A 23,240-nucleotide genomic window follows, 5' to 3' on the forward strand; every position below is an offset into this window, starting at 1 on the left:
AAAGTATACAGTAGTAGGTGAACTGGGGAGGAAGAACAGAATTCAAAATACCACCAAACCAGCACCCCCACCTGGCCTTTGGGCAGCCTGAAACTGAGCACAGGTGACAGGGAGGGCCCGAGAGAAGGCCAGGAGGGGCCCTCACACTCGACCTGGGCGGTGAGAGGGGGGATTCCTGACACTCGGACAGCGGGGAGATCTCTGTGTGTTTCTCCTTCCTGTTTCCTTGCACCCCAGGCCCCAGGCAAGCCTACTGCGGTAGGGGTGCCACAGGGAGCCCGCAGGTGCCCGAAACCCTGAGGGGGCGGAGGGCCTTTCCTCTGCAGTCCCTAGAGACCGGGACAAAGCCCCGGTAATGTTTCCCTCTCTGTCCTCCTGCCGCTTGGCCCCAGTCTCAGGTGCAGTCACGGGAAGACTGTGGCAGAGTGGGACAAATAAAGTCCCCGCTTTCTGGCCAGAGGACCGAAAAGAGGAGCACCAGGGAACTGGGCGTTACCATGGAAATGGCAGAGCGAGGCGTTCAGGAAAGCAACCAAATAAAGATGTCTATGGACTCGTGGGCTCCCTCCCAGCTGTGCGTGCAAGGGTCTGACCCTAGACAGCTTTCTAAAGACATCGAGGGCCGAGCCACGGCGCAGACCGCTGCCCGGGCCCCACTGAGCGGCACACACACGGCACAGAGCCTCAGGGAACCGCACGGCACTCGCAGAGGCTTTGTACACAGAACCCAGATGGGAACCACAGCACAGAGAAGGTGGCTGGAACTGGCGGCCTGAACCCAAATGAATCAACTGCCCGCGAAGACAAAAGTATCAACACCCGCCGTAGGATTCAAACAAGACCCAGAGTCTCAACAGCAAAAAGAAAAATGTCCGGGATACAGAATCGCGCAGCCCAAGGACAGCCGCGGATGTCTCAGACCTCAGACATCGCCACTGACGTGACTCAGGCGCTGGAGTCAGCAAGGCATCTGAAGCGGCTGGCTTTAAGCCATGACGGTAACAACAAAGCTCCAACGAGTAAACGGATGGACAAACAGAAAGTCTCAGAGACAGAAGACAGCGAGAAGAGCCCACTGGAATTTTGAAAACCGAGAAACACGGCAATCCAAATGAAAAGCTCGCTGGATGGGCCCAATAGGAGAACAGAGACGGGAAAGGAGAGCCTCAGTGAGCCTCATAATCTGGTCCACGACAGAGGGGACAGAAACAGAGAACGGAGCCTCAGCGACCCTGCGGGGGCCGCAGGACTACTGTTCCCACGAGACGGGGAGAGAAGGGTGCAGAAAGCCTGAAGAACCTGTAGAAATGATGGCCCCAGACTGCCCCGGTTTGGAGAAAAATGTGAACTTACAAATTCAAGGAACTCAACCAATCTCCAAAAGAACGAATCCAAAGAAATGCATGCCAGCCATTTGGTAACTGAACTGCTGGAAACCGAGAACGCAGAGGACAATCTGGGAGGAAGTTGGGGAAAGGGACACGCTGCTTGGGCGGCTGTCCTTCCACTAGAGACCAGGCTGGCCAGGAGGAGGCGGGACCCTGCGAGGCGTGAGGAGAAAGAGCTGGGGATCTAGAATTCTGAATCCGGGGACAAATATCCCTCAAGAATGAAGGCAACAGGGGAGCCTGGTGGCTCAGTCAGTTGAGTGTCCACTTTCAGCTCGGGTCACGATCTCACAGTTTGTGAGTTCGAGCCCCGTGTCGGGCTTGCTGCTGTCAGTGCAGAACCCACTTCGGATCCTCTGTCCCCACCTCTCTCTGCCCACCTCCCATTTGCACGCTCTCAAAAATAAACAAACATTGTTTAAGAAACACACAAGAGATATATTAAAGTGAAATACTTTAACAGTGGTCAAATCGGGATAAATTGGACTTCGTTAAAATTAAAACCATTTGCTCTGTGAAAGCCACTGACATGAAGACAATAAGACTAGCTGTGGACCAGGAGGAGAGGCCTGGATACGACATGGTTTAACAACCCTCAGTTTCCCCATCTGCAAAATGGGGGAGTCATAGCACCGACCCAACAGAGCTCCTCTGAAGACCCAAGGAGTCAGTGTGTGCAAAGCCCTCCCATGGTGCCCATCGTTCCTGTTGCCCCCCATCTGCCCCTCCAGATCCCCCCCGCCCTCTCCAACCCCCTCTGTGCCCCAGGAGGCTGACCTCCATGGATGGGCTGCTTCGTCTGGACGCCTGCCCTCTGGCTTCACTGGGTCTGGCAGCAGAGAGTCGGGGGTACCCCCAGTTCTCCCTCTGCCCCTCCGGGTCCAGGAGTGTCCAGCTCCCTGTGGGGCTGGTCTCAGGTGCTCGTGGGTTACCTGAACTACCCCCTACTTCCACAACGTTCCTTTCCTTAAAGGCTCTCCTGTGACCCCTTGGGATGGGGCCAGCTCTCTCCTAAGACCCCCGATGGGTACCCTAGATTCCACCTTGTTGTCTGGCTAAATCCAAGGTGAAATTCACACACTGAGCTTCACGGAGCTCTGGGTCGTCTGTCTGACCCTTGTCTGCAGGCCCCGGGTCACCTCTGTGCTAGGACCTGAACCCACGCCCCTCCCCTGCCCTTCATCTGGTAACAGAGCCCCTCTCCCTGGGAGCCCCCCAGCCGCTCCACGCGGTTTCTTACCCGCCTGATGCAGTCCTCCTCACTCACACGTTCCTGAATCAGTCTGACGAGCAGGGTGCTGGGCACCTTCTAAAGGAAAGACGACACACGGAATGAGGCCCTCAGCCCGCACACTGGGCCACAAAGGATGTGTAAGTGGCAGCCCAGTGGGCTCAGCTGAGGAGCCGGCTGTGTGGACACAAAGGCTCGCCAGTCCCTGGCTGACCGCCCAGTGGCCTCCATAAAGTCCAGGCCTGCCTTGCAGCCCTCCCCCCGCCACCCTGTGCTCCCCACCACATGTGCACACCTACCTCGACACTCTTGCTTATCTCGTGCCCCCGCCCAGATGCTCCCCCCACCCCACCCAAGTGACTCTGGGTTCCCTCAGGTCCGTGGCCCAAGTGCCACTGCCTGTAGGCCGCCCTCCGTGACCCTCCCCAGGCTGGGCTGGGGGTCGCCATAATGCCCGACGGCAAACTCTGTCACTGCTCTAACCACATGGCATTCTGGGGGTCTGCTCATGTCCATCTCCCCAGAAAGTTTCAAAGTTCCTGGAGGAATGGGACTGGCTTACACAAGCAGGGAGAAGCAGAGGCTGAACTTGAACCCCCTCAGGGCAGCCAGAGCCCCGCCCCTTAAGCACCAGCGATGGCAGGTAAGTGGGGGGGAAGGGGGGACAGCCTGTGCAGGTAGGAAGTTAAGGGCGGCTGACCTTCTGTCTCGCTTCTGAACTTTCTCTGGCCAGAATCAACACCCCAGTTTTTTTTTTTTTTTTAATTTTTTTTTTTTTCAACGTTTATTTATTTTTGGGACAGAGAGAGACAGAGCATGAACGGGGGAGGGGCAGAGAGAGAGGGAGACACAGAATCGGAAACAGGCTCCAGGCTCCGAGCCATCAGCCCAGAGCCCGACGCGGGGCTCGAACTCACGGACCGCGAGATCGTGACCTGGCTGAAGTCGGACGCTTAACCGACTGCGCCACCCAGGTGCCCCAACACCCCAGTTTTTATAACCAAGTCTTGAAGGCCCCAGAGCTGACACCTGGAAAACCTCCTCCCAGGTGTCCCCTTGACCCGAGATCATTAAAAGCTGGTGCTTCTCCATACACACCCCAAATGCTTGGCCAAGGCGGACTCCCAGGCCAGCCCCAGACCACACATCCTAAGCTATGTCAGGGCTGAACCAGCCCCCAGGGGGGCGGGCGGGGGGCTCCCGCCAGGCACAGATGAGGGCCCTTGGGTGTGCACTGGGTGCACAAGGAGGCGCCCAGGTGGCGAGAAATCTATCTTCCCTTCCCTTCCCCAAGCTGGGGACCCTGGAGTGGGACCATAAGAAAGAGGGGGCAAACACTCTTCCCTAAATTCCAAAGTATCCACTGGGGAAAATCCTGGATCTTTCATTCTAGAGGCAGCATTTGTGAGGGTCCGGAGACACCAGAGCCTGCCTCCGGAATGCTGTCGTGTCCGCCTGGAGTGCGGTCGGAGCGCCTGGAGAGACCGGGAGCTGGGACACGGCGGCGCCTCTGGAACAGGCTTAGAAACGGGCTTTGGTAAGTGCTTGTGCATGTGGCGGAATGCGTCCACGCCTCCCCTCCGCTATGTCCTGGCAGCGAGCGTGCGGCGAAGGGGCTCGGGACAGCTCCCACGCAGCGGAATTCGGAGGGAACGGGGCACCGGCGCAGGCGGAGAGAAGCCAGGGGACGGGGGAGCGATCCCCAGAGGGGCTCAGCTCCTGTGCACCCAGCTCCTCCACATTCTGCAGGTAGCGCCCTCCCCTGCCTCCCCTCGAAGCTGTTTGGATGGGTCCCCTGACAAAAGCAGGCTGCACTCGGGCAAAAGAAGTTCGGCGGTGAAGGACCTCCTTGGGGACACAGCATTCCGGGTAACTGGCTCACAGGGCAGGGACAGGAGCTGGAGGGAGAGGAGGCCGAAGGCTCTGAAGCCCTCAGACAGAGTGATTTCAGAAGGTTATGTCTGGTGTCAGGGGGAGGATAGGCCAAGTGGATAAAGAATGTTCACAGGGAGACCCTTTGGGGGGGGGGGGTGGTGGCACTGATTGGTCGGGGACTCAGACACTCATGATTTGGGCCCTGGCCACCCGCTGAGTCACACCGGACGAGTCTTCAATACTCTGAGCCTCAGTTTCCTCATTTGTCAGTGAGACAAAGACAAGGTGCCTCAAAGAGTTACCGTGAGGATAAAACGAGGTGGTACGTGAGGCGAGCCTGGGACGCGCCCAGCCCCCAGCAAGGGCTCAGCGCCGCGGTCATGATCCCCCTGAGTACCCTTAATATACCCTGCATGCTGCTTCCTCAGCACGGGTCTGGACAAGCAGCTCCACTCAAGGGGGTCACTGGTGCCTGGTCTGTGTCACCTCCCACTGTAGCACACGACCAGGGGCCCAGACCTCTCCCCACTCACGCTCACATCTCTGACAAAGGATGTGGGAAGTCAAAATAAATCCCAGACACGCAGGCCTGCTGCTGGGGGTGGGGGAATCTGGGAGCAGAACGCAGACTCACCCTCAGCATCAGGGCTCGCCTCCCCACCACTTGCCCTGGGCTGGCTCCGTTCATGGTCAAGCTTCCCACTCTTGGCTACATAATGGCTGCTGCAGCTCCAGCCAGCTGGGTGACCTTGAGCAAGTCTTGACCTCTTTGGGCTTCACACACCTCATCCAGAGAAACGAGTGGCAATTCTGTAGTTTTTCCTTTTATTTTTTTGTCCCTCATCCATACACCCTGCCTCCTATAATGCAAAGAACCCCCAAAATTCCTTGAGGAGCCACCCTCGTGCCCCGCAGCTTGTATAGTTTCTGTGGGGTCAAGCCCACCGTCAGATACAGTGGGGGACCCTAACTGGTCCAAGTTGATCGGTATATCCCACTGCTGGCCACTGTGATTGCTTCAGACGCTGCCCATGTCCCAATCCTGACCAAGAGGCATCAGGTCCAGGACGTGGGGTGTAATCACCAGGGGCAGGAGCCCTCGCTTTCCAGCGGATCCCAAGCTGAGGGGCTGGAGCCACGGCAGGCACTTGGCAGGCATGAGGGGAGCGTGAGGACACGAAGCCAGCACAAAGGGAGAAACCAGGTCTCAGCTTCATCAGGATGGCTTTTCCACGATGTGGAATCGGAAGAGGAAGACAGAGCAGACGGCGAGAGGGTGAGGGAGGGGGTTCCTCTGGGAAGCATCGGACTTGTCTGTGTCCACTGGAAAGTTCTGGGGCCACTACGGTTTCTACTGAACGGACGGCGAAAGTTAAGAGCAGGAGTGAGCAGGAGAGAGAGAAGGGGTGAGTGTATGACACATCGAGAACGAGGAGGCCAGAGAGGCGAGAGGGAAGCGAGCCAGCATCCGGTCCCTGGGTTCGGCACCCCCGAGACACCTGTGTCCTTCCGTCCGCCCTCTCCCCCCACCTTGCCAATTTCTTGCTCAAGCCAGTCATTCCCCCACCTGGAGGTGCACCCCTGGAGAGCTTGTGAGAGCACAGGTCACTGGCCCCACGCCAGGGTTTCTGATCCAGTGGGTCTGGGGTAAAGCTGAGAATCTGCGTTTCTAACAAGTTCTCAGGGATGCTGAGGCTGCTGGTCCAGCGACCACACCTGGAGAGCCACTGTCTTAAATAAGCAAACTCCAGCAGCCAAGAGCCCTACCCCACTTGTGCTTGCGAGAGGCTGCTGGCAGGGGCCGGGGGGTACCTTTCTGCCCCACCCATATCCTCTTAGCTCTTCCGGGGAAACTTCCCCCAGCTGGCTGGCGAGGGGAGGGGGTCAACGGCGGGGGGCAGCCCTTTCCTGTTCCCTCCCGACCCCAGGCAGAGTCAGTTTCCATCCTGAGGCCCATTTCCCTTGAGACTTGTCTCCTGTCCCTGACAACACCCATTCAGGAGGCAGCAAACAGGTACCGGGACGGGGCGGGGGGGGGGGGGGGGGGGGGGGAGGAGCCCAGGGGGGGAGCCGAGGGGGGTGCAAGGCAGTCAAAGAACAGGGTTGAAAGGAGACAGGTCCAGATGGGGTACAGCACCCGCAGGGGTGTGCCCGGCAGGGGACAGGCCCCTGACTTTGAGCACAGCCCCTCCCGGGCGCCCCCTGCCGCTCCCCGCCTTGGTGCTGTCTCCATGCCAGCTTTGATGTGTCACGTCAGCAGCGGGGCTTCCACGGGGCGCTTCTCGGAGTCCCTGCCAAACTGTCTTTGTAGGAATCAGACTCCCTCCTCCCGGAGCTCTGCCGTGCTCTCCCACCCCGGTCCCGCAAGGCCTGGCTTTGTGGAGAGACTCGGGGACAAACCGACGGAGGCCAGCGAAGGCCCAGAGGGTCACCGAGAAGGCCCAGATCAGATGCAGGCCCCTGGCTCCTCATCTCCCTGCTTTCTTGTCATCAAGGCCGCGCTGGCTCCTGGCTGGACCTCGCTTCTCCTTCCAGCTTCTGCAAGGGGCCCTGGGGCAGAGCCACCGATGTGCTGACCTCAGAGGGGCTGTCCTCCCCTGAACGACGCGACGCTGGGCTGCTGTTCACAGGCGGCCAGGTGCAGTGGAAGCTGGCTCTGCCCCCTGACGCCCCTCACTTCACTGATCACACCTGGGCTTCCTCACTGGACGGCAGGAGCCTGCGTGGTCCCATCCCCGGGCCCCATCCTCTGGCCCCTGCTGCCCCGTTGTCGCCTTGGGTGACACTTGCTCAAGAGTCAGAGACATCTCAATCTGCAGCATGAATTTGCCCCGGGAGCAGAGGCAGGAATCGTTGAGACTCCTTGTCGCCCCCCCGCCAGGCCCCCTTCCTCCTACAGTGCTGCTGGTGCGGGGGGGGGGGGGGGGGGGGGGGGGGGGGGGAGGGAAGCCTGCACTTGGACTTGAGCTCACGTTAAGACCTGGGCAGAGAGTCTTTAAAGACAACTCTCATTTTAGAGTTCCTGCTGCTTCTCGGGGCTGTCGGCACAGGTCTGGATGGCAGGCACTCTCGGAGCTGTGACACAGAGGGTCACAGAGGGAGGTGGCCCAGAAGAGACCCTGTGGTGGGAAAGGCCAATGAACTTCACCGTCGCCTTGAGTGGCTAACTGGGGACACGGGACAGCGGGAGGGCCCCTGCGCTGTGCGGCCCCCAGGACGCAGAGCAGCAAGGTCCCAGAGGGGATGGCCGGAGCTGACGGAGGCCAGCCCCGCCCGGGACCCTCAGCAGTCCTCCGAGCACTGCAATCTTGTGTGCAGAGGCATGGGTTCTTTCATTTGGATACTAAAGAAAATGGTGACTCTGGCAGCTGGGCGCTTGGGTACATCGGGTTACACCAGATTTTTACATTTGTAAACAGAACTGGAGTTAGGAAATAACACTGAAGTTAGAAAGAACCCACTCTGGATCCTGCCTGTCTGACCCACCGGCCTTCAGAGTCTAGGTCACTTATTCATTCAACAAACACAGGCCGTTGTGCTCTGATACAATAGCCGCAGGCCGAAGAAAACTTGATCTGGCGATAATGATCGTGATGAGGAAGGGGAGTGGCGCTTGGGGTGGGTCCCCCAGGGACCATGTGAGAATTCCCCGGGGAGCATTTGAAAAATCCTGATGCCTGGCCCCAACCCCCGGGCTTCACACTAAACAAGTCCGGCAGGGCCCACGTGAGCCTAATGTGCTTCAAAGATAGAGAACTTCCGGACCAGGCAGCCGCTCAGGGAGGTTTACAACTGTGTATTCTTCCTGCAGGGATTTCAGTGATAAAGTTCTTCCCCCCCCCCCCCCCACCCCCACTCCCGCCCCAGTAGAAATGAAACCATTCCAGAACAATCACACTCAGCTCCCGCTGCACAGAAATATCCTTCCAGTGTGGGGACTCTTCACCTTCCTGTCACCTCCTGTGTGGTTAGAGGTGGGACTTGGTTCTGTTCCCCGTAATCTCCCAAACCCCAGCAGGGCCTGCACTGGGCCAGAACCGACGGAGGCACCGACTCTCAGGCTCATGCAAGTGCAGGGTCCGCCCCTGACAACAGGAGCCTCCTTCGCTCTCGTGCCCTGGGCTCCTGCCGGCCTCCCCCTTGCTCCCCACCCCACCCCCAGGGCCCCCTCACCTGGGTTTGGAATCAGGGTGGGCCTAGAGAATGGACCAGAGCAGGCAGAGAGGGGAAAGGATCTGACAAGACCGGGTAAACTGAGAGCAAAGATGGCCCCGGTCAAGGCGGAGAGGAGACAAGAAACACCTGCCCAGGGCGGGGTTTATACCCAGAGTGCCCTGGGGCCGGAAGACTGTGAGAAAGCTGCCTCCTCGGGCAGAGTTTAGCCCTGGCCAGATCCCGGAGAAAGACTGATGAGTTTTCGAAGTGTGACTGTGTGCGTCTTACTTCCTTCTGGACAGTGGAAATAAGCGAAGGCCACCCAAATGGAAACAAGCAAGGCTACGAAGTCCGGGCTCGCTCTGGCGGGGACTCACCACGTCACTCGGGTTTGGCAGAGGCTCAGAGGCCGGCAGCGGAGCGGGAAGGCCTCCTGGGTGTGCCCTGGCAGCACTGCGGCCCGGGCAGCAGGGGGACGGCCACCTCGAAGCGGGGCGCCCCGTGTGCTTGGCTTTCTCAGGTTGGCCACACGTTGGAAGGAGGGACAAAAAGGAGGGAAGCTGTCCGTTATTAATCAAGCCCGGGCCACGCGGGGCTGACCGCCACGGGGTTCTCGCTGGGCTTCCTGGATCACACTAGAGGCAGCCGTCTGATTCCCCCCCAGTCTGCCCTGGGACCTGCTGGCCTCCTGAGCTGGTTACTGAGACAACGGGTGGGTTTCCTGGGCCGGCTGCTGCAGGCTTGGGTCAGAGCCCTATTTTTATATACGGTCTGGTCATTGCCTGGTCCATCTCTCAGCAGACAGAGACCAGAACAACTACGGATGAAATGAAATGCTGTATGGGTTTTTCTCTCCAATAACCGGGGAGCAGGGCGATGCCGGGGAGCACGCGGAAAGAGATGCCGTGAGCAGATACTGGTTTAAGCCGGCGATGGGCCCGTGAGGGTTCTGCTGCCTTTCTCACAGCCTCTATCGTTGCAATAGTTTATAATAAGCGGTTCCAAACAAAAGCGCTGGTTCCAATCCCTGGTCACCTTGGATACCCTCAGGGGTATGGCCGCCTGTGCGGGTTTTGTGGCACTTTGCCCCTTAAGGAGGCTTCTCCTAGCGCGACCGTGGTCACGGCTCCATGGACCCCCTAAATCCTGCAGCCTGCGTGCTCTTCAGCCACGAGTCAGTGCCTGGTACTCAGTCCCTGCTCAGAGAACACTTCAGGGTAAGGGGATGAGTCAGCCAAGCCCACGACTGCACGAAGCTTCCAGGCCCCTTAGCCTGGATCTCCCCCACACCCCCCAAAGTTCCCAGGGGCCTGGAGAAGGAGTTCATCTTTGGGTCTCCCGTGGCACCGCGTTACTTCCAAAAGGCTGTAAAGGGTTCCCAGTCCGAGGGCGATTTAAAGACGACCCTCAACCAGAGGCCACGCCTGGCGACGGCCGCCTGCGGCCAGGCCAGGCCACGCGCAGCTGCCCTACGCGCACCGTCCTGGCTCTTCAGAACCTCTCACTCCTTCATCAGTCCTGACAGCCTTGCCTTTCATCTTCCCCCCACCCCCCCGCTTCCAAGCCAAGGAACCCCGATAAGACACCCTTGAAAGCACTCCGATGTGGTCTGAAATATGCTGATAATTAGCATAATGAAACCCAGGAGGAATTTCCTTAAAATCCTCCCCTCTGCTGAATTTTATAAACCTGATAAAAGCATCTTTATCCTGGAAATGAGCCTGCCTCCCCTTCCCCGAGAGGCTGTCTGAAAATGACAAAACCACATCCCCACCCCAAATGCTGGCGTCCCCCCACCCATAAGCACACACTGATTCCTGCAAACCTGCAGGGCCGGGGAGCAGACCTCTGAGAGCCCCCGCCAGGCAATGGGGGGCAGGAAGTGCTCCGGATTAAACATATCCAGAGTCAGCTCGCAGTGGTGGCGGCTGACCTTGCCGAAGGAGATCCTCCTTCCGTCAAGTCGGGGTAACCGGCAAACTTGGGGTTGGGAGTCTGCCCGAGTCCCATCCCTTGTGCCTGACAACTGCCCCCCGCTCTGCCGGGGCCCTCCCGGTCACGTGCCCCCGTGGCCTTGCCGAGCCCGCTCTGCACACCCCTCCCCAGAGCTGGCTGGGCCCTGCAGACCCCTTTTCCTGAGCACTGGGCCGTGGTGCTGCTTCTGTGGGTGGTTGAGCCAGGGAACAGGGTGGGGGCCAAAATGACAGAAGAGAAAGCTCAGGATGGAAATACAAGGTGAAGTGGCCTCAAAGAGGCGGCCAGCGGCCAGGGGCGGTGCCCAATTCCGGCTGCGGGGCCAAGAAGGGAGGTGGTACCTCCATCAGGGCCCAGGATGTGTCCCCCACACGGCCTCTCCTTTTCTGCCCCAGGCAGGGGACGAGGACAGGTTGCAGCCCACTGGACTGTTCCCCGGCTTCTCACCCCAACTGCTCTGGGGCAGGGCTCTGGGGTAGGCCTGAACCCACCTTTGCCCTGGGTCACTGCTTCACTGGTGCCGGTGTAGGGGGTGGGGGGAGGAGGGGAGGGGAGGGGAGGGGAGGGGGGGAGGAGGGAGGCCTGGGAAGCACTCAACAAACACAGGGATTCTTTCCATTCTCAGAGTCTCCAGAAAGAATGCCCCAGAGGGCATATCCCTGCCGCTCTGGTCTCAACACACGTGTCCCCCAAATTCATATACTGAAACCCTAACCCTCAAAGTGACAGAATCGGGGCGGGGGGAGCTTTGGGAGGTGATCAGGCCGTAGATGGGATTCCTGCCCTCACGGAAGAGACCGCAGAGGGCTCCCTTGCCCCTGCACCTTGTGAGGACACAGTGAGAAGACGCCCTCACCAGACACCGAACCTGCTGGAGCCGTGATCGCGGACTTCCAGCCTCCAGAACTGGGAGGAATAATCCCTGTGCTTCCAGGGCACCCAGTCTGTGGTATTTTGTCACGGCGGCCCGAATGGACTAGGAGATCTGCTCGCATCCCAGAGGGGCTTATGAAGAAATATCTCCAAGTTTCTAATTCGGAGTACAGACAAACAGCATGAGCAAGCTCTATAGTTCCCCTGGGGAAACCAAAGTTTCAGACATGGGATTGGTGAGATTTTTAGGATCAGGACACTCGGCACCCTGGGGGGCCAGCCGCAGACGTGTGTGAGCCGGCCGGAGGGGTGGGGAGGGCGGCCCCTGCGCCCCCGAGGCCCCCGAGGTGCAGCGCGCCGGGTCCGTCCACCGCGGGGACGGCTGGACGACGGCCCCGAAACCCCCTGGCCGGGCCGGCGTGGCTCCATCCTCTGTGGACGGACCCCTGCCTCTCGGCACCCACGCGATGGGGTGACCCTGGGAAGAAGCACGGGCCAGGGCCGCTCCATCAGCACAGAATGGTCACCTCGCGCCGTCAGCAACCCCTTTCTGCCACAAACCCCTCGTCCCCACAGCCGCCAGGACACGCACCCTGCTTGACAGTTCTCTCCTTCCTTCCAGCCCACGCTGCCTGTGTTTCAGTTTACCCCCAGCACTCCCCTCGCTTGGTCCACGAGGAAATGGAGACGTGCTGGGGGTGGGGGTGGGGGGCAAGGGGGACCGTGGGAGCCCTGTCACCCCGTCTCCCCTTCCTGCCGCCCTGGGACCAGCCCTACCGTCACGTTCTGGTAATGCCTCCTGGCACCCGCAGCCAGAGAGGAAAATTCTCTTCCTATCAGGTTCTCCACAGTGAGAAGATTGCTGTTGAGATGTTTGCACAGCCACATTGCCTGAAGAAAGAGCCAAAGAAAATTTCAGTGAACGCTGTAATTAAGAGGACTCCGTTAAAATGCCCAGGCCCTTCCGTATTCTACTAGAAAAGACTGGCCACAGGGAAGCATAACTGCATTCTGGCTGGAAGGAGGCCACCCAGGGGGACCCACAGAGCACCCCTCCCTCCCCAGCCTGAGGAGGCCGCCCGAGTGTTCGCTCTTTTTCCAGCAGCCAGTGATTACACGGAGCTAGAAAGCCCACGGAGGGGCCCTGCTTGTAGCTGCCTTGACGCGCCTTCCCAGCTCCTCAGGGCCACAAAAAGGTTCCAACAGGAAATGCAGGGACAGGACCTAAACATGGGGCACAAACGTACCCGTTCATTTTTTCTTAGATCAGGAAATGATCTGACCAAATGAATGTTTAGTTCATTGATGACTATGTATACTCTACAGGGAGGAATACATTTTAGGGAATAATAATGTAATGAAATGCTCTTAATGGCAAGATTATACTGATGGCCATTTCAGCATCGGGATGATTCAGAAGGCCCTGAAGTCCCCCGGGGCAAGTATCAACCTTAATTCTCTCTGTTCCTCCTGCTGGGAGATGTCAGTGATGATAGCCCTGCAGGGCTCTGTCTGGATTATACTGTATATCATCTTACTGTAAAATTAGATTCTGCGTGTCCCCACATAGTGGTCAGACGTGGGGTAGTGCATTCACCAAAAGCTGAAACAGCAGTGAGGCGCGGTGGGCCCTGACCTCGCCAGGGGGCAGAGCCGATGGCCTCAGCCAAGGTGGCACTGGACGAAAGAAGTTGTCTGTGCTCACCACGCTTCACGAATTCTACCCAGCAAATTCGCCAGAGATCAGGGAAGAGCTGGAACTGGGGTTAAGCGCGGGGGGGGGGGCTGGGGGGAGGTGCCCAGAGTGCCAACGTCTCAAAGACAAAGACCCTTTGCCAAAGGAGACCCCTCACCCTGAGTGACCCGACTCCGCCTTAATGTGGCTCGGGAGCCTGTCTGTCTCAGGGCAGAGGCTACCACCTCGGAACTGGTTTCAACCGGCTTCCTGGGCCTTTTCCCAGGAGATTCTGATCAGGCAGGTCCGGAGGGGAGTCCGGCACCCGCCACCTTCCAAAGCACCCTGGTAACGCTTGTGGCTGCCAGGCCTGGGGGCCCTGGGTTTCTAGCAGTAAAACAGCGTGTTAGGTTGGGGGGACCGTAGAAAGGAGTGAAGGCTGGCAGCCTGATCCTCAGGAACACAGTAGGAAAACTACCGACAGACAGGCAGAAGGACAGAGAGACAGACAGAGCGCTAGGATACAGACGACTCCTGAGCACAGCAGATGCAGGCCAGCTCCGGCAAGGATCGGCCGTCTTAATCCCTTTTCTGAACACAGCAAAGTGGCAGCTCATCAGGGGACACAGCCCACCATGTCACCCAGGCCCGGGACGAGTGCTCACAGTAGTGGCACGGTCATCAAGGAAGAGTTGACTGAAGTCCGCTAGCCAGGCTTTTAAAAGACAGAGTTCCGGGGGCGCCTGGGTGGCGCAGTCGGTGAAGCGTCCGACTTCAGCCAGGTCACGATCTCGCGGTCCGGGAGTTCACGATCTCGCGAGATCTCGAGTGATCTCGCGTGAGTTCGAGCCCCCCCCCCCCCCCCCCCCCCCCCCGTCGGCTCTGGGCTGACGGCTCGGAGCCTGGAGCCTGTTTCCGATTATGTGTCTCCCTCTCTCTCTGCCCCTCCCCCGTTCATGCTCTGTCTCTCTCTGTCCCAAAAATAAACAAACGTTGAAAAAAAAAAAATTTTTAAAGTGGAAAGGGAATCATCAAAGCAAACACGGCAAGATGATAAATTCTGGAAAATCTGGGAGCTGAGTATCTATGGTGCAGTTTCTATGCTTTTCTGATTAAACAGTCTCATAGTTAAAACTTTAAGAGTGAGGGGCGCCTGAGTGGCCAGGTTGGTGAATCGCCCGACTTCAGCTCAGCTCATGATCTCCCTGTTTGTGGGTTCGAGACCCCGCGTCGGGCTCTGTGCTGACAGCTCGGAGCCTGGAGCCTGCTTCATTTTCTGTGTCTCCCTCTCTCTGCCCCTCCCCCGCTTGTGCTCTGTCTCTCTCTCTCTCTCTCTCTCTCTCTCTCTCTCTCTCTCTCTCTCAAAAATAAACATGAAAACAACAACAACACTTTGAGAGTGAATCTAAAGATTCCATGTCAAAAGTCTCTAGACTCTGGTCTGCTTCTGGAAATTTATCCTAAGGAGGTAACCAAGTGTGTGCAAAGATGGTGCCCCCGCGGCCCGAGAAAACCCTGGAACGTAGACCCCAACTGTTGAAATAATGCTCACCCCTGGATGGTTGCAGAATTATACTTTTGTGTTCTGTGCTTTCTAGGCTTTCTACGAGGCCTGCTTGCCGCCTCTCCTAATAAGAAAATAAGTTAAAGAAGCGGAAGGGAAGGATGAAGAAACGCTCCGTTGTGCTGAGAACCCGCGGAGGGGCGGCCCGGCTCCCGCTCTGCAGGGAGATGAGATATTACGGCGTTACAACACTTAATATGATGCACTTACTATAGTTGTTTTCCCCGAGGCGGGTGGACCTAATATTACAATCTTCGGCACTGTGGAATAGAAAGATTTGAATGTCACCGCTCGAAATGATAAAGCAAGCTCCGTGCCCGCGGTACTGCGGGGGTATTCATTTCCTTCCTCCCCAGATTTCATTTTCTGCGAGTGACACGGTCGTTTGTAACCCAGTGGCTCAGGGATGGTCTCGCCATAGAACATACTCTGTATGTTTAGGGAGGTAAGTGATCACTGAGATGGTTTATTTTTCTGTCTCCGAGGGGACATGGACACGGTAACTTGTTTGCTAAACTAATAAATATCAAGAACAATTGGGATTTCGAACACCATAAAGCATTTTAAACAGGGACTTTGTCTTGGGGACACGCTCTCAAATAAAGCTGTATTTTATGTAAATCGACCTTCCAATCTTTGTTTTATATATATTTATGCCTTTTTATTTAGCAAATTGTATTCCCCATCATCTTACAGAGGGAAATAATGGGGGAAAGCCTGGACCGGCCAGATTTATAAAACCCCAGGTAGGAGAGCCTTTGTTTTCCAATGTGGGCATTTCCATGCAAATGGCTTGCTTCGGGGTCTGAGGCTTCGGGCTCTGGGAGGTTGTGGGCCCCACAGAATTCCTCAAGACGGGGGTCGGGGGTCGGGACGACCGACTAGGTGCTGGCCCACTGGAAAAGACCAGACCAGCCTCTCAGGAAAAGCGCTAGAAGGCATGTGTTCTTGGGTCAAAACAGGCTTCAGGACGTGGTGTCTGGACAGATGGATCCATGCTGATTCCTCCAAGTGCCACCTTGACTAAGCCACCCCCGGCCGCTAAACATGGGGGGCCAGGAGCACAGAGCAGAGGTTGGGAAGGCAGGCCTATCCCCTCACCGCTGCTGGCCTGACCCCCGAGCCAAGGGGACAATGAACAGGTGTGTCTCCCAACGCATCTGAGCCTCTGATGTCTACACGCAGAGACCACTGCCGCCAGGGCCCCAGGAGGGCACCTCGTCCATGCTGAGGACAACGGACACGCGTGCCCTTTTAGTGTGGCAGCGGACACAGAGAAGGAACTAGGATCCATTTGGCCCATGAGCTCACGATCGGCACATGGCCGCCTGGGTGTAAATACAGAACTCTGTCCAAATTCACGGCACCTTCTCATTTGCCAGAAACACGGAAGGACGGTTGAAGCTGATCCGCTCGCCGATTCACTCGTCGAGCACCTCGTCCTCGCTCGGCACTGGGACCGGGGCTGCCGAACACAGCAAGCGGGGCACGAGTGGCTGCGTGAGACGGGAGCCAGAGGGAGCGGCCATCCTCTGCTCTCTCCTCGACAACACGACAGGCTGTACCCACGTCCTGGCTTTCTGCTGCTGCTTTGACGGGTGTGTGTCCCCAGTGGCCTTAGAGCACTGTCATTTTCTGCGTCTGGAAACGTTTACAAACCTGGTCCGTTGGCCCCAGTGATGTGCGAACTTGCTTCTCAGGAACCCCACATCGTTCCTCCTGTGGTGATGGGAATCAGAGATGTGGGGGCAGGAAGGCCCCGGCCTACTGGCCCAATGCTGCCACGCTCTAGTTCAGCAAAGCCCTGCACACACTTTCCTCTCCGAGGCAGGCTCAGCTGGGATGCCTCCGGCCCTCCCCAGTACGGCGGACACAGCTTCCAGTGTTCTGCTGGCCAGAGCCACAGTAAGGGAGCACCAGAGGGCCTGGTCAGGCTCCTGTGACCTCCGCCCAGCCCCCTCTCTCGATTCTAGCCACAGGCCTCTGCTCAAGCTCCTCAAACTCAGGCCAGACCCAATGGGACCCGGGGCCTGTGGAGCCCCGGGAGAAGGAGCCTCACCTCAACAAGAGCGTTTTGGGGGAACGAGCTGACTCCCAAGTCACGCATTCATCTTGACAAAGTTACGGGGCTCGGAGGCTGCTGGGGATGCCCTCCCCTTCCAGGCTCCCGTAAGTGGCACCCAAATTGCACACATCTCTGAAAATGCTTTAAAAGGGGAACATCCACGGCCTTTCTCCCCATCTAATTTCTCGCACACATTTATGTGATTAATTTCAGTTTCTTAAAATCTAACACCTTGGAACCCCAGCTCTGCTCATGAGTAATTATTTATAAACAGTGTCATAAAAGGCTGCTTGACTGCCAAGAGTAATCAACTTCTTCCAACCACTTCAAAGGAAATCAAAAAACCTTTCCATCCGCAGATCCTTTTGAGGTTTAACTAGGAGCATGATTTAAAATTCACAAGAAAACCCTTAGGTATTGGAGCTCTAATACACAGCTTTCTTGGACAAACGTTTGATAAAAAACGCAACATACCATTATACACACCATCACCTGCTTTAATATTGCCCAGGGCTACTGTAAATGCTCACTTTGTACTAAATCTGGTTTTCTCGAGGCGAAGGGGATGCCAGCCATGTGCCGGGGGCTCCCCTCATTCCCTCATGTGCGTGCTCACCGGGGTGAGTCCGGAGCCTTCTTTCGGTCTACACTAGCCACCGGCCACATGAGCCCCTGCCCGCCCCACGCCGTGCCCAGGAAGCAGAAGCGCTGAGCGCCCAGCTTCCAGGAAACACGGGCCGCTGCGTGGCTGGAAGGAGGCAAGACAGCCTCCCTCACTAGCCCAGGGAGGCAGAACCGCTCACTGGACTTCAGAGGGCCTCCCCTTGTCCACTGTCCTCTTCCAGAACACACAAGAGAATGCTCACAAAAGCATGCCCTTCTGCCCAGCCTCCCCTCCTTCCCCCATGTCCTGCCTCACTTGTGGGCGGACGCCTGGGCACGGGGAGGAAACCTGCAGATGTCCCTCTCTGTTCTTCACCTAAGCGGTTGGGCCTTGAGCAAAAAGGGCAAAGAGATTCCAACATCCCTGAGAGCTGCCAGCCCCCGGCCTGGCAGAGGCGGTGGAGGCCTCTGGGGACAAATCCACCCCCCAAAACAGTGGTTACTGGGATCCGATGCCTCTACTCCCGGAGAGAGCATCGGGCCAAACACCTTGGCTCTAGCTATGGAGGAGGGCAGGAGGCCGGCCCCCTGCTAGAGCCAGATGATGCAGGTCTGGGTCGTTCGCCCCCGCCTGGGAGCGAACAGGGCAGGTGCAGCATGGAGAAGGAATGGAGGCTCCGTGGCGGGCGGAGGAGGCTGTAAGGCCAGCCCTCAATGGCGTCGGCCGAACCGAGTCTAAAACAGAAAGATGGTGGGGAAGTGACAGTTCGACGCTGAAGATTACACGTGCGCACAGAGGGGCAGGATGAAATATGATGGGAATCTGCCTTGAATTTCGGCTCTTGAATTTCCGGCTTCAGGCCGGCGGTGTGAGGACACGGGACACGGCACACGTGGCCCAAAGTGAATCTTTCAAACCAGCAGGACAGAGCGGTGCCGCGGCCCGGCTCCTGAGAGTTCAGATGGTTGTGTTATTACCAGGCACAGTCTTTAACTCAGAAGGATCTGGCGAAGGGTCACGAGTGGGAACTCCCACGCCCTGTCGTGGGCGGGGGGGGGGGGGGGGGGGCGCGCGGTGCGAGGGTCAAGGCCTTGACCTTGCTTTTAACTGCTGCTTTGCTTTCTCTTCACTTTCGCTTCTGCTTTAACTTTGCTTTGCTCTGCGATGTGTTGGTGCTGATACAAAAGAGCTGAACACGGCGGGCGGGCTGCTCCCCACGGCCCGCAGACAACACCGAGCCCCCGTCCAGATTTGGGGTCGGGGGAGGAGGTGGGAAGGCAGACACATACGTCTCTGGTCGGGGAGGCCCGGCTGGTGAGCTTCGGTCTGCGGCCGGACCCCCGGGAAGGAAGGTGGCCTAACCGCCACCCGCACCCCGGTGCCATGTGATAAACAGCCAACGGGAGAACAGAGGCCTCTTAGAAGGGTCTCTGTGGGGCAGAGCGAGCCCCACCAGGAACACATGGTGGCCGGGTGGGCAGCTCAAGAGGGTGGTGCTCCCGGCCCACGGGTGCCCACGCCTCCATCTGCACCTGGGGCATGTGGGCTCACAGCCAACGTCAACTCTCAATTCTGCCTACCCAGAGAATCACACAGGGGCACCGCTGTGCTCTCCGTGAGCCACTCTGTTTAGGTTGGCGAAATGGCACTGGGACCCAAGCAGCCCCTCGCTCCGATGCTCTGCGGCCAAGCCTGGAACCGCGTCAGGATCGGCGGGAGGGGGCACGCCGGAAGGGCCAGGTGTGCGTGGTGCACCTGTAGGCCTGGAGTGCCCTCTCTCTCACCTTCTTCTGTTGTTGTGTCTTGATGCGTCCTTTCTCATGTCAGGCCTGTGAGCCCCACCACAGGGCATCTCAGGCCTCTGCCCTTCTCAGCTGCGCCAAGCGCTAATTTCACTGGCGAGCCGGTATCTCCTTCAAAGTGGCCAGTGCTCCAGTGAAGAGAAACATCAAAGCTCGCAGACACCAGTTCTCCCTGACAGCTCACACAGGATGGGAATGATCCTCCACTTGGCAAATCGACCGTGGAATGCAGTGCCCCTCTCTTCTCTCTGGTTCTGGGCCCTGGCTTTGGGTCTAGCCGACCTGCACTTGGGCCAAGAGTTGGGGAACTCTGGCACGCACTAACGGGCACCAGCGATGAGACCATCGGGAAAACCCGAGTGCTGCATGTCTAGGTGGACGGGAAACCGGATTTACACCTGACATGTGGAGCAATCACAGAGTTTAAAGCCAACAGGCGAGATCAGATGGGGCACACGAAAGCATTAATAATTGATTCCATGGGCCTTTCGGAGGTTTTCGTTTTAGAAACTTGGCAAGAGAACTTTTTAGCCGTGCCCCCAAAAGAAATTAAGTCATTTTTCAATGAGCCACCACCCCAAGTTGCCAAAACCCCTCCCTTCAGACACAGGGAGGGCAGAGTGGTTCATCGCGGTTGGGCAGGAGCGGGGGTGGGGGAGGGGAGGTAATGGGAGAGGAGGCTCGTCAAGTGCTCACCATTATTGTTGTCTCGTTGCAAGTGACTGATCATGAACAGGATGGGGTCCTTGGGCTGGTGGATCAGGAGTTGCTCCAGCATGTTCTGTGGGCACAGGGTAAGACACCCAGGTGGTTAACACCTGCATGGGCACCAAGGGACCTGGGCTCAGGTGGCCCAGCGCCCTGGTCGCTACCGATACCGGCTATGGGGCCCGATCTCTCCACTGCACCCACCAAACAGGCCTGCAACTTGGAACCCAGCCCCTGCTACAGCTGGATCTGCTTCGATCCCCATGAGCAGAGGAATGAGGGAAGGGTCGTGCGGGTATCACAGAGGCACATGGAGGGACCACATCCCAGACTCAGAGCAGGCAGGCCCAGCCAGGGTCCTTTCACCTCAGTCCCTCCGTGCTCCCCGGACCAGCCTTCTCTCAGTTCGCCTCCTTCACCATGTTCATTTGCCCCGAGCCTTAGCAGATGCTGTTCCCTCCTCTTGGAACACTGTTCCCCACGTCCTCAGGTCTCAATGGAAACACACCCTCCTGATCGCACCCACTAGATCAATCCTGTCCTATGCTCCTGCAGTCCCCTACATCTGTTATCGCCGCACCCTTGTCTCAGCGCTGGGCACACAGTAGGTGCCCAATGCCAAGGTCTGCCGGCTGACATGGTCATCACTGCTCCCTGTGTTCCTCCAGAGCGGGACAGAATATTTACCAGCCAGAATATTTACTATCCTGGGATAGTCTGGCCATTTAATTCCAAGGAAAACCAGCTTCCATGGTTCCAGAACAAGAGGCACAGAAGTGAACTAGGTAGCAGATAGGAGCTGGGCCGGCACCATTAAAGAGCCTCCATCAGGGACAACCAGGGAGGGGATTTTGCCTTTCAGGGGCAGAGGACGTGTGCCACGGACGAGAGCACGCAGCTCTGAGAAGCCCCAGCTCTGCTCTGCACCCCGCCAGCAAGTGCCTTCCCTTCTCTGAGCCTCAGCTTCCCCAGCTGGTGGAGTCCCAACGGGACTAGCTGACTCTCACCGCTGAGATGGTGGGAGATGATGTTGGCCGTGTCACAGATGAGTGTTTTTAATTTCACTTTAAATAGCTATGTATCTAATGTGTGCTAGAAAACCTATGGTTTCAAGGCTATAGCTCAAGAAGAGGTAATATTACTTAATTTTTTTAAGTGGGTTGATTTAAAGAAGTGATCAAGTTAGGGGCGCCTGGGTGGCCTGGTCAGTTAAGCATGAGACTTCAGCTCAGGTCATGATATTGTGGGTTGTGAGTTTGAGCCCCACATGGGGCTCTGTGCTGACAGGGCAGAGCCTGCTCGGGATATTCTGTCTCCCTCGCTCTCTGCCCCTCCCCTGCTCATGCTCACAGTCTCTGTCTCTCTCAAAAATAAATAAACATTTTAAAACGATTAGGTTAAAGCGGAGAAACATGGTGATAAAATTTCATGGAATAATACACCAAAAAGAAAGAAGTGCAGGTAAAAATGGACGAACCCCAAGTAAGGACTGCCGCGGCCTAGTTAATTGTCTTGGACCAACATCAATGTCCCAGAGTTATGTTAGATAGCATTTGGGGTGGTGGGGGGGGGGGGAGTTGGGGAAGGGTACATCGGAACTCTGTACTATCTTTGTAACATCCTGAGGGTCTAACACTGTTTTAAAAAGTAGTGAAAACCGTGGAGGGAATGCAGAAATGACTAAGGACTGGAAATACTGATTAGGAGCTTTTTCAGGCTGCTCTTTTCAACAATCAAGCTGAGCTACACCAGGTTCTCTAGAGCAGACCACGATACCCCCAGGAGCTGGCCCCACTCTGCCCACCAGCCAGTGACTTGTAACTCAGCTAGCCATTTTCTTTTCTTGGCTTGGCCACTCAGTTGCAGAAAAATCTCTCTGCCTCTTTCAGTTAACCCTTTCCAAAGGAAGCATATGTTTGCCAGAGAGATGGAGACTCGGGGTGGGTAGTCTGATCTCTGCTCTCACGTGCGCGGGTCAGAGGCTCCAATGAGCACAAGCGTGACCACAGTGGTGCCTCTGGGGACAGGGTACACCTGGAGGGGCAAATGCTCTAGAAACTGGGCTCCAGCTTCCCTGTGGCCCTCAGAACCTCTGAGTGGCAGAGAGTTCCTCCAGTCCAGCTCCTGAAAGTCTTTGCCTCCAGGAGGTGCAGAAGGCAACCAGAAGGGGCAGGGCTTTGCCAAAGGTCATGGGGGGGGGGGGGGGTGAGGGCCCAGTCGGGTCAGAAACCCAGGATGAGAGGCTGGGAGCTGCTGGGAACTCCTGACCCGAATGAAGAAGGGACATGTGGGAAATGCTCCTGTCCGAACCATAGGGCACAGGGCTGCTGTCCCAGGAGGTGGCCATCTCAGGGGGCGGTGAGGTCACCTTGAAACTCGGACACTCCCCAGCTCAGAAACCAACATGGCAGACGGACTGGGGACTGTTAGCGCCGAGGGGCCCCCTTGAAGATCAGCTCTTGCAACCCAGCATTTCATAGCTTCGAGAAAAGGAAAGAATGGGACTTGGTCCAGGCCATTGGGCGAGCTGGCGCGGAGCCATGACCAAAACCTGACCGGGTGGGCTGCCCCCTTTCTTCCCTCCTGGGTCCGCAGGACAGGGGCAGGGGGCGTCCTCCGACCGAGGCATCTCTCAGGGTCCCAGCGGTACAGGAGTCAGACACCCACCCATCCCCCCCAGCAGCGGGGTCGCAGCCGCGCACTGCTACCGCGACAGAGGCTCCCGCTGGCGCCCGGTGTCGCGACAGGGCAGGGCTGCCCGGGTCACCTGCATCAGCTCGAATATGTGGTTCGCCTCCCCGTATTGGGGCATTTCCGGGGGTATGCGGTGAGGGGCGGTGGTCGCGTCCATGCCTCCGTGCGGCGCGCCCGCTCCCTGGAGACCGCCGTCGCTAGGGCCGCCGCGGCGTCGCGTCATCAGCGCGCGCCCGCTCCCTGGAGACCGCCGTCGCTAGGGCCGCCGCGCCGTCGCGTCATCAGCGCGCGTCCGCGGGGCTGGAACCGGGCCTCGTTCCCGGCTCCATGGCCCGCGCGCTCGGCTACGGGGGGCAGGTGCTTCCCTGGGGGCGGGTGCTTCCCCGTGGCGGCCTCGCACTGCGGTCTGTGCGTCTCAGGAGGTGGCCCTCCAGCCTTCTAGGACCAGAGGTGCCCCCAGGAGGGCCCCAGGTGCCGAGACGCCCAAGGGGGCACGTCGGCCCTCCGTGGGGGCGGGAGGCGGGTCGTGCGCTGGTCCCGCCGTCGCGCCCCGACCTGGGCGTTGGGCGCTCCGCGGGCCAGCCCGGCTCTGCTCTCTGGGCCTCAGTTTTCCCACCTTTAAAGCGAGTAGA

General features: G+C 57.9%; 1 protein-coding gene across 16 annotated transcripts in view; it reads right to left on the reverse strand.

Annotated features, from left to right (window-relative positions):
• AK8 (adenylate kinase 8) overlaps window positions 1-23,240 on the reverse strand; it is a 155,780-nt gene that overhangs the window by 131,187 nt on the left and 1,353 nt on the right. For 8 of the 16 annotated variants that reach the window (XM_047831200.1, XM_047831199.1, XM_047831192.1 and 5 more), the window contains exons 1-5: window positions 22,682-22,949; window positions 19,903-19,987; window positions 14,946-14,995; window positions 12,274-12,387; window positions 2,629-2,697 (exon numbers count right to left, since the gene is read on the reverse strand). In XM_047831200.1, the coding sequence (XP_047687156.1) occupies window positions 2,629-2,697; window positions 12,274-12,387; window positions 14,946-14,995; window positions 19,903-19,987; window positions 22,682-22,831 (468 nt within the window). In that variant the 5' untranslated portion in view covers window positions 22,832-22,949. Of the gene's footprint in view, window positions 1-2,628; window positions 2,698-12,273; window positions 12,388-13,836; window positions 13,972-14,945; window positions 14,996-19,902; window positions 19,988-22,681; window positions 23,079-23,240 lie in introns of those variants that run through there. The other 8 variants (XM_047831203.1, XM_047831204.1, XM_047831201.1 and 5 more) reach the window with 7 other exon arrangements.

The sequence above is a fragment of the Prionailurus viverrinus genome, chromosome D4, assembly GCF_022837055.1.
Source record: "Prionailurus viverrinus isolate Anna chromosome D4, UM_Priviv_1.0, whole genome shotgun sequence".
Classification (NCBI taxonomy): domain Eukaryota; kingdom Metazoa; phylum Chordata; class Mammalia; order Carnivora; family Felidae; genus Prionailurus; species Prionailurus viverrinus.